General features: G+C 54.6%; 1 protein-coding gene across 2 annotated transcripts; it reads right to left on the bottom strand.

Moving 5' to 3' along the window:
• Nucleotides 1–2,032: 2,032 nt before the first annotated feature.
• Nucleotides 2,033–10,465, bottom strand: CRYGS (crystallin gamma S). Of its 2 annotated transcripts, none has more exons than XM_083848584.1 (3): nucleotides 8,310–10,465; nucleotides 4,347–4,589; nucleotides 2,033–2,775 (listed from the first exon to the last, which is right to left on the bottom strand). In XM_083848584.1, exons 1-3 carry the CDS (start codon nucleotides 8,328–8,330, stop codon nucleotides 2,503–2,505), a joined length of 537 nt encoding a protein of 178 aa, XP_083704710.1. In that variant the 5' UTR covers nucleotides 8,331–10,465; the 3' UTR covers nucleotides 2,033–2,502. The 2 variants fall into 2 exon arrangements, with proteins under 2 accessions (XP_083704710.1, XP_083704709.1); XM_083848583.1 differs by having other exon boundaries at nucleotides 4,347–4,751.
• Between the last annotated feature and the right edge of the window lie 42 nt (nucleotides 10,466–10,507).

Consider the following 10,507-nt stretch of genomic DNA (forward strand, 5'->3'; position numbering starts at 1 on the left):
GGTGAACATCCCACCAGGGCCACACCGTGATCTCCCTGAGATTGCAGAAACCCAAAGGTGCGTCGCTCGGTCATGATAATAACCCTGCCTCACCAGGCAGCCTGGCAAGGGAACAAATGGGCAGCGCTGGGAGGAATATTCTGCCTTTCCAACCGTATCATTTCTGTCCTCTGGCAGAAACGGGGGGAAAAACAGCAGCAGGACAGACAGGCAGAGGAGGGGATAGGTGCCCACCCCACAGCTCCTGCTTCAAGTCCTCGCACACCCGCTGGATTATGGATGATGGAGGAGAGGTACACCTTACAGCAATTAATTCCCAAAGTGTAATTAACATCTGGGCCAGCTCTGCACGATCCCCAGCTGCTAATGAAGCATGGCACCGCTTTAATTCCTGCAATGCTGCACCATCTTCTTATTAAATCCAGGAGTAGGCTCCAGCACATTTCCCTTCAAGGGAAAAAGGGGAAAGAAACAGAGCAGGATTTGTCTCAATGCAATATGATAGATTAGAGTTTTCCGGATAAAGAAAGTGGGGGGGGGGAGAGAAATTTCACATTTCGTACATGCGCGCCCGCATATTCTCTTTCGCAATGACCTCCTTATGCCCCATCCATCAGCCTGGGGTTGGCTTATTCTAACTAGCAGAGTCTTTTCTCGTGTAGAACAGGCCCATCAGACACAATCTGCATGCCAATTACTGGAGCAGACCCCCTGATACCGAAAAATGGAAATTAGCTGTCAAGCAATGGCATCAGCGGGCTGGGTTGGATTGCCTGCGCTCCCCGCTGCTCATATGCATACGGGCTCGGCTGTGCGGTGACAAGGGAGCCCCCGATGGAAAAAGTAATCTAGAATAATAATAAAATAAAATAAAAACCACACAACTAGCATATTTTATTGTTGTTTGCCTTGGTTGCCAGCACTAGGGGCACAATGCAAAATTCACTGGAGGGCAAAAGCCAGCCAGAGGATGGGGAGGGGGAAGAGCTGGGATAATTGCATTCTGGCAGTGGGTACCTCGAGCGATGGACAGGAAGGACGCGGGGAAGAAACATGACCATAAGGGCAAAGCAGAGCCTGGTTTGTCTGACACCCCACACTGGAGGTGCTTCAGGAGCCCCAGAGCCCAAAGGCACCCGCAGCAGTGTGGGACAAATCCCAGCGCAGGGCACAGGGGTGGGGGAGCACCATGACCAGGCAGAGTCCCCAAAATCAGAGTGGGAGATGGTTGGAAAGGCAGCGGCTGGCACGCACCTGCCTGCAGGAGTCCTCCCTGCAGAACTGGGGACAGCAACAGGCTCCCTGCAAAACCCGGTGGGAAGGGCGTGCTCGAGCCAGCACCCTGTGCAGGCAGCCCTCGGGGAGCTTTGCCAGGAGCTGGGGGGAAAGGGGAGCTGGCACCCTTGGTTGGTCCTGGAAGAGTGTTGGGAACCTGAGCTGTCTGCATCCCGCATCCATCCAACCCCTCTAGGCCAGAGAAACGGAGAAGAGAGCCCACAACTCGCCTGCCTTCACAGAAGCACCGAGACGAGGCAGAATTAAACCCTGGAGGAAAGGAGAGAGGTGAGGGAAGGCAAGGGGGGGGGCAGGGGGAGGATGGGGACACGCGCCGTCCTTCGCAGGGGGCTGCGTTCCCGGGGGGTCACAGTGCTTGCGGCTTGACAAGCACCGCTTAACCTGCCTCCCCCTCCGTAATAACCTCATATATCAGCCAGGGGGAGACGGCTGGGGGGGCTCTGCTTCTGCCACCATCATTATCCCAGGGTCCCTCTGCTCCACCTGCAAACGGACCGGGCGTCCCCGGGAGGAGAGGGCCCCGCGCAGCCAGCATCACTTATCCTGCGTGGGCACGCATCCAGCCTGACATCTAGCGGCACTGGGCAAAACAGGGCCTTCCAAACTGGGCTGACTGGGAGCACTGACAAGCCTGACAGCCCCCTTTGCTCCCTGCACATCTCAGGAGCCTGGGGAACAACTTCTTCCCTTCCCCTCCTGCTCTTTGGGGCCACCCAGCAGCAATCTCGCATCTCAGGGCAGTTTTGGGAGGTGCTCACCATCTCAGTCCGCATCCAGCCTCTTTTTCCTCTTCTAACTGCCCTGCTTTTTGTGGCTCTCCCCTCACCTCACACCTCCAGGGAGCATCCTGACACTCGGGGCTGCCAGGGTCCCCACGGAGGCTGTGGCTGCCACCCTCCTGCTCTGTCCCCTTTGCCTCCCACCCTGGTCCCAGTGCCCTGTGCACCATGAGAGGGACACGCTCCTCAAGACACAGGACAGCCACTGCCACCCGACCCAGGAGCAGAGGGACGGAGGGGACGGGGCCAGCGCAGAGGAGGATGACAGCAGAGATGGAGGCTGTGCCTGGAGGAGGCTCAGCTCCACATCACCTCCACCAGGGCAGGGACAACGGGGAAGCAGGCTCACATGCAGGGAAGAAGCAGGACAGGCTGAACTGAGCGACTCAACTGCTTTATTGGGGTGGGGGGGACGGCTCCTCTCCGCTCACTCGGCGATGCTGCGGAAGGACTGGACGGCGGGGCTCACGGCTCCCCACTCCACGGGCTGGCGGTACTCCCCCTTGGGCAGCAGGTACTGCCTGCCCCGGTAGTTGGGGTGCTCGTAGAAAACCCAGACGCCCTCCAGCACCCGGCAGGCATGGACCTCACGGATGCGGCACTCGTCCATGATGGAAGGGCAGTCTTCAGTGGCTTCGAACATCTGCCCGCCAAAATCTCCCTTCTCAAACACCTGGATGTGGCCCCGGCCTCCGCTCGGCTGCAAGGAAAGGGGAGAAAATTGCAGGGTGTTTGCTGAGGCACCGACGTATTCTCCGAGGGATGGGAGCGGAGCCGAGGCACAGCTGGGCTCAGATCAGGCACCAAGCACCCCCAGCACACCAGGATGGTGCAGAACGGCTCCCGTCAGCCCCCCAAAAGCACAGCACGGGGTAACGCCCGACCACGCATCCCATGCAAAGAGGGCACTGAGCCCAAGCTGAGCAATTTCAGCTCAAAGCCCCACCAGAGCCCCGCTTCAGGAGGGGTGTAGGGAGGACAAACAAGTGCCGGGCTCTGTCCCAGACAAGCCGCCTGCGCAAACCCTTTAAGCTGCTCGGCGAGATCCGAGTGGAGTGATGCACCCCCTCCGCTCCCCGCTCCTCCGGGCAATGAGGAGTTTAATGAGCTGGTGACCCCAGCTGGGTTGTATTACAGCAGAACACAGCGCGGGTATTTTCCACTGTGATTTCAAGCGCTGCGTTGCCTGAAGGCACTGCGGCGGTTTTAATCTGCAGCTGCCTGGACACCGTCTTCCCCCGCCTCCCCTCCCGTCCGCCCTGGTTGCCGGCCCCAGCCGAGCTCTGCGGGGTCTCGTGGATCCGTGCCGCTGCTCCGGGTCCTCTGACCCTACACCTTCGAGCAGCCGGTCCCTGTTCACAGGAGGGGAGGCCAGGCACCGGTGGACGTGCAGCATTTCATGCTGGCGTAGGGAGCTGCGCTGCTGTTACACCTCCCGCGTGCTCCTGCTCCATCCCTAGCATCAGACTGGAGCTTTGAGCTGGCTGGAAACCCTCCCTGCCCTGTGCCAAGGGACTTACACCCAGCTCAAACCCACAACAGGCTCAAAGTGGCGTTAGACCTCCAGACAAAAGCAAGGCCCCCTTGCTCCACACAACACCAAACCGTGGCAGCGCTGCTCCCGTCGGTGATGCCCAGACCCCCACCACCGTCTGCTCCACCGCTGGCAAAGACACTGCAGCACCAGCGCTGGTGTCGCAGCCTCACACACCCACGCTCCCATCCCGGCTGGTTTTAAGGCTGCTCCTCTGGGGGCTGCTCCCCCCGCGTGCCCTGCAGGGACTCAGCACCACTCGGATTCAGTCCCCTGGGTCAGGAGGGAGCCGTGGCTTGCCAGAGGCAACAAAGTGCCCCTCATCCCCGGGTGGTCCTGCAAAATCCACACCCCACTGCTCCCTGCCCTGTGCCTGCTGTCAGAGCCAGATCAGACGGCAGCAAGGCAGGGGGAGGCAAGAGGCAGACCTCAGAGGGACCCTGCCGGACAGCAAAGTCCCTGGAGGAAGACGCAGATAAAACTGCACTGCTGTTCCTATGGAAACCCCCCTGCAAAGCGGTCAGAGAGAGCTGCTTTCCACCACTGTGCTTGAGAGCAGAGGAGGTCTGCCTTCCCTGCTCCCCAGACTCTGCGCTTTCCCCAGAGCAGGGCTGTGGGAGCGAGCCCCCTCCCGCTGTCCTCTCCCCAGGCTCGCCAGGAGGACAGGGGCCACCTGCAAACACGCCGGAGTGGCAGGCACGTAACCGCAGATGCCCCTCGGGCAGCAACACACTTACAATCTGGACAGCTCTGCAGGAACCGAGGCGGTCGTTCAAGCCCATCCAGTGGTGGTAGTCGGGATACTCGCCCTGCGTCAGCACATACATGTTCCCCGAGAAGTCGGGCCGCTCGTAGGCCACCCAGGTGCCTCCTTCCACCCGGATGGAGTTGCAGCGGCTCAGGTAGGTGTGGAAGTCGGGGCAGTCGCTGTCGCACTCGTAGCGACGGCCCAGGAAATTCTTGTCTTCGTAGAAGGTGATCTGAAACACAAGGAACAGAGGGAAATGGGGTGGTTCCTCAAGCAGCCTGCGTGCGGGCGCACCGGTGCAGGCAGCCACAAGCAGCGTCGGCATTGCCGCTGGAAGGACGTCGCTCCAAAGCACACAGTCACACTCGGAGGTGGTCCGTAACCCCTCCTGCCTCTAACGTGAAGAGGAATAGAAAAAAAAAAAACAATTTAGTCTCCAAACTTCACTTTCCCAGGCAAAAGGCAACCTTCCCAAGTCCTTTTCCAGAATCCGTATCCTACAGAATCACAGACTGGTTTGGGTTGGAACACACATTAAATACAGATCATCTTCCACTAGACCCGGTTCTAGCCACATCATGGTTTCAAATATTTGCAAACAGAGCCTTCAGGATGTCCCTAAGTCATCCAGCCCACCCACAGAGCAGGATCAGCTGCATCCAAACAACCCCAGCAGCAGATCCACCAGTCTGGCCCCAACATCTCCAACCACCGCCCTTCTCCAACTCCTTGCCCTTCCCAGCTCCTAGCTCTGTCCCAGTCCAACCCCTAGTAAAGCCCCTGCTCTCTTTGCAGCAAGCACCATTAACATATTCCCCTCCCACCTTCTCTAGATCAATAGTAACTAAATTACGGCCAAGGGAGCCATAAGTAGTCAATGGACCATACTAGGCAGCTGGCTTACTGAACGTTTGTAGTTAGACCTCTATGACAAGGGAGTGGTGAGGTCTCTTCCCTCCTGGGTCGTGTTTTCAAGCCCTGCGATCATTCTCCTTGTCCCCACCCAACCTGGTCCAGTTTGCTTTTGAGAAAGTCAGTGCCAACAACTGGACATCACTTGAGCTTTACCCATGCAAAAAAAAAAAAAAAAAAAGTGTTTCAAGTACATGGGTAGCTCAGTTTGTATCAAGGATTGTGTAGTTGGCTTGTTCTGCTTTGGTGCTTTGCTGTTGTCACAGGTTTGACACGGCCAACAAATTTCCAATTAATCACCTCACTTCGTTCCAAAGATCTGCACTACAGCCGAGCAGCTGATGGCAAGCACTTTGCTCAGGGGTGCTTTTTCCCCTTGCTTCATCACAACCTGTTCCAACCTGATCTTCAGAGCTGGTGAGCAGATCCCATCCCTCTTGCCCGAGGTGTCACCGACCCAGCCAGGCCTGGAGAAGTGACGTTCACGGACTTCAGATGTCCTTCGATCACCAAGTCCTGGAGCAGCCCTTTGTGCAGCCCTCATTTTCAGTCCTTCCAGATGACAATTACTCGAGAGCTGCTCTCTGGAATACAGGTTCCCAAACCACCACGTCTATTTTTGACTATATCCCTTGCTTGCTTATGGTACAGTGAAGTCAGACCATGTCAAAAGCATTCCTACTATGAAGTGCTGTCAAATTTCTCCTAGAGAAAATTACATTGGTTTGACGTGAATCAGTCTCTTACTCCAGTGTCTTCTAGAGCCTTGCACCGAACCAACTGATGTGCAGGTCAGTTGATCCAACACAGTGCAAACTCAGACAGCATTCAACCTTTTCCAGCCTCCTTAGTACGGCATCAGCCCCATACGTGCTGCCCGGGTTATTTGGTAGCGTCGGAGATGGCCTCAACCAATTCCCCCAGCTGCTCCAGAAATAATTTTTCTGCCCCCTGTGATTTAAACACCTAACACACAGGGCTCCGAAATCCATTTTCCCCTGCATGCCAGCCTGACTTCTCTGTCCCCAGAGGAGGCCTAGCTAAGACTGAGGCAGAGCAGACACTCCAGCAGTCTCGGTATCCCCTGTTCAGTGTTCCTAGAGGTGGTTGGTTGGTCAGTGTGCCCCTTCAGCCCAACCCTAGTCTGGGGAGAGGATTTATGTCCGTGGTATCGTGCCCTGTCACAGCGACAACGCTTTGCCTGCTGAATTGGTCAAGCTGGCCCTCTATTTCTAACAGAGGAGGAGACCTCGTTTGATGTTCCTTCCCCACCTCGAGGAACACAAGGGAATTTCCATTTGGCAATGCTACCCGCTGCTCCTTGGGAGATCTTCTCCCTGAACTTACAAAGCCACAAAGCCAAAAACAAATCTGAGAATGCATCAAGGAGCAGTGACCAACTAGAAGTGTGGTTCGTTGGTTTATTCTTTGAGCACTTACGGGAAGATGTAAGAGGAGAGGGCTCCTGCCCACCCGTTCCCCACCATCGCCCTTTGCACACCCCCTCAGCTCATTCCAGACCCTCAGACCCGGCACCTCTCAGCTTTCCTCCAGGGCTGTGGGCACAAGCAGATCAGACCGACGGTTTTCACAAGCAGGATAATGACAGGTGAATTACAGATTTCAATTCCAGATCCGTCGGTTGGACACAAATCACCTCCGTCGACAAAGCCATCGAGCTGCCCTGCTTGCAGCACCGTCCCGTTAACCACTCGCTGCCCAGACATTGCTCTGGGGCTTACCTGGCAGATAACAGATTTGCCACGGCAGATCTTCCTTACACAACTGTAAAACTCTCACTCCCTCGGCCACCTCATAGCAGTTGTCACTTTTCTTCCCAACAGCAGTTTTGTTAGAGGGAAACTTGTGAACAATACCTGTAAGCAATACCTGGCAGCACCCAGAGCGTTCTACAAAGGTAGCGTGGAGACAGTGATCCCTTTCTAGGGCAGACCACTTGCTTACGTTGTGGGAAATAGCACTTAATTCTCTCCTTTGCCTTTTTCTTCTCTCCCTGGAACATGCTACACGAGAGCACGGCACAGAGAACAGACAAGATTTGGGCTCATTCGCTGACTTAACTCATCCCAGACATTTTGCTACACCACAGCACATAATCAGCCAGGGCAAAGCACCCTAACGGAGGACAGGGCTTCCAGCATGGACAGTACACATTTAAGTATCTTCATGTGGATGGCAGGCAGTTAGATTCTGCAGTACCTTCATGCACGGGTACATAAAGCCTGCACACCTGCGGCCCCCAGGCTGGGAGGCAGTGGCACACCACGCTCGGTTTCTGAAGACTGCTCGAAAATAGCTCAATCACTTCGAACCAGACAAAAGGAGCAGGGAAGCAGAGAGCAAGTCCAGACCTTCCGCAGCACAGACCAGTGCCTACAAAACCACTCTGCCCCCGAGCTCTCTGCCCGCTGGGCCCTACAACCTCTGCAGGCTAAGAGGGATGTAACCTGACAGACAAAGAAATACAAGGGGTCGAGGTTCAGCTGTCCATAGGCTCTTAGCAGTTGTTCAACACTTCCCAGGAGAAGCGGTCCACAAGCCCCAAGTTCTCACCCTTACCCCTGCCCCAGTCCCAAGCCTACGGCAAGATCTGCGTGAACAGCCAGCAGGGCTTTGCCACCTCCGCATCGAAGATCCCAGCATTCGAGCTGGATCCCCACCTAACGCACACCACCCCAGCTGAAGGCGAGCTTTGTGACCTACCTCTTTCTCCAGTTTAAGTCATCCCTCCTGATTCCACCAGATCACAAATGGTTCTCCTCCCTCTGGGAATGCTATCACCTTTGGTGCTACGGCCATGATCCAGGCATCGGTCTGTCCCTTTGCTCCACCACGGAAGGGGGATGCAGCAGCTGCTGCTGGGACTCGGCTCATCCCAGGGAAGCTTTCCATGAGACCTCGTTCTGCAAACACACCTCATCACGCTCACCGCTGGCACCACAGCCTCTGCCGTCGATTTACAGGGCATCAAACCTCCGTGCACTTGAAAATGTCGTGTGTAGGTTGCAAATAAACTTACCTTGGTTCCAGCTCTGGACATTTTCTGTTCCAGCCAAACTTCCCGGTGCTGGAGGCACGTCAGGACCTCTTACAAACAGCCAGGATGTGAGGCGCCCTTTTTATAGTGGGCTTGTTTTAAACCAGCCAGCCGCTTTGTCATGAGAATAGGATCCAAAAATTGAGTCAGTGATTCTGAGGCTATAGCTGGTTTCCAGAAAAATAAACGGGATTATGGAATAAAGGAAGGCTTCGCCGTCCTCCCTTTGTTACCATTTGCTGAGTCAGAACACCAAAACTCTGCCAAACGCACTCAAAGCGCACAGCCCCCTGCCAAGCCCTGGAGGATGGGGTAGGGGGAGGGCATTTTGGCTGCGCTCCCTTTTAAGAGTGTTAAACAAGAAGGCATCCTAGTCATCCTAGTCAGCTCTAAAAAGACCCATCCCCGTCTGCAAGGAAGAAACGCAAATATTTATTAGAGAACGTTCCCATGCAATGAAGGGTGCAGCTACAAAAGGGCGAGCACGTGCTCAGAGAAGACCACAACTTGCAAAGAACAGCCTCTGCTTGGAGGCACTACTTCAAAAGCCCACCGTGGAAACTTCTGTGCAGCAAAGGCATCGTGTATTTTTACAGCACACCCTCAGCTGAGCTATATTGCTCCAAACGGTGCCTGACATCAAGGAGAGGAAGTATTTCTGGCCATACACCCCAAAAGTGACAGTAAATAGCAAAGAATGCACCTGGATCTCTGAAGGAGTTTGCCAGTGACACAAATTTAACTCAGAATTCTTACCCCACTGCTTGCAGTTTATGCAAGGGATCATTTCTTTTAACTGGCCCACTGAGCAGGGAGGGCGAGGAACGCTGGCTTCTGTACGCCCGCACACCCCCGAGCCTCCACATTATAAAAACCACCTCTGCAGCTATTCACTGCACCAACCCCACGGCTTAGCGGAACAAAGGCACAAATCTGGCACCGCTGCGCCTGAAGCACACAGACCCTACTTCAAATCTGTCAGGGCAAGCAGTCTCACGACAGCGGCTCTGCGTGCCGTCCCGCACACACTGCTGCAGCCCTGCTGAACACCGGAGGAATTCGCAGTCAGGCATGACAGTCGGAGGCAGGCAGATGCTCAGCAGCACCTCATCCTCCTCCCATTTCAATCATCTCATCCTCCTCCCTTCAATCATTAGTGCTGCTGCTCACATCTCTTACTGCTAGGAAGCCGTGAAGTCACTCACAGATATTTCTTTTTTTAAATGCAAATGCTATCTTATGACAACCAAACTCCAACCAAGACCAAGATCCTATTAGAAAGCAACCCAGTAGGTTCGACAGGACATCTCCACTGCAGTCACTCTGCACATCTCTCCTTTAAAAGTTGGCTAAACATCATAAACTCACCTTGCATTGTCCAACACCTTTGAATTACATCTTAGAGCTTTATACAGTACTAAAACAGAGGTGGACCTAGAAGCAACATTGGTCCCAGAGAACGAAAGCTGCAGGTGAATATAATCCTGCTTTCATTCAGACAGCCCCAGAGCCCAGGTGTCAGACAAAACACAAAGCAGGCACTGGTACTCAGGTAACACTGAGCAGCTGAGATGATGGAGGGCAGATGCACAAAGTCTGTAAGAACCACCACCATCGGGCACTAACAGCTCAGCTTTACACCACGATGTGGGAATGCCTAACTTATTCAGGCACAACTTCCAAAAGCACCAAATCTTCACCTGGTGACCACTGTCACACCTCCACCCAGCCCCAAGTCAGTACCTGACCCCAAACCCTTTGTTCTCTCTTCAAAGTATGATTCAGATGAGCTGCCACCCCAGGAGTCACGAGAGACCTTCAGGGAAATTCCAGCAGTCCAACAGCCACCTACAGCAGGGCACTGAATGCTCCCACCTCCCTCCCAGTCCCAGCACGGATAGCTCTTCACAAGTCACACACAGCTGCTGTGCATTCAGTTATGTGTGCAGTGCCTTTGCCTATTTTGCTTCGCTTATTTAGGTGCTCAGCTATGAGCACATCTCCCCAGACAGGGTCTGCTAGCACAAAATGAGCATGGGACTCATTCATGTTGATATTCTTTGCAAGAAATAAAGGCAGGAAACTGTATTTCTATCAAAACGCTGCACTAAGACAACCTTCAAAGCCTTCAGCTCCTTTGCTGCTAAGAATTTGGTACTTTTCTCTCAGCTGACCGGTTC

The sequence above is a fragment of the Anser anser genome (assembly GCF_964211835.1).
Source record: "Anser anser genome assembly, chromosome: 9".
NCBI classification, from domain to species: domain Eukaryota; kingdom Metazoa; phylum Chordata; class Aves; order Anseriformes; family Anatidae; genus Anser; species Anser anser.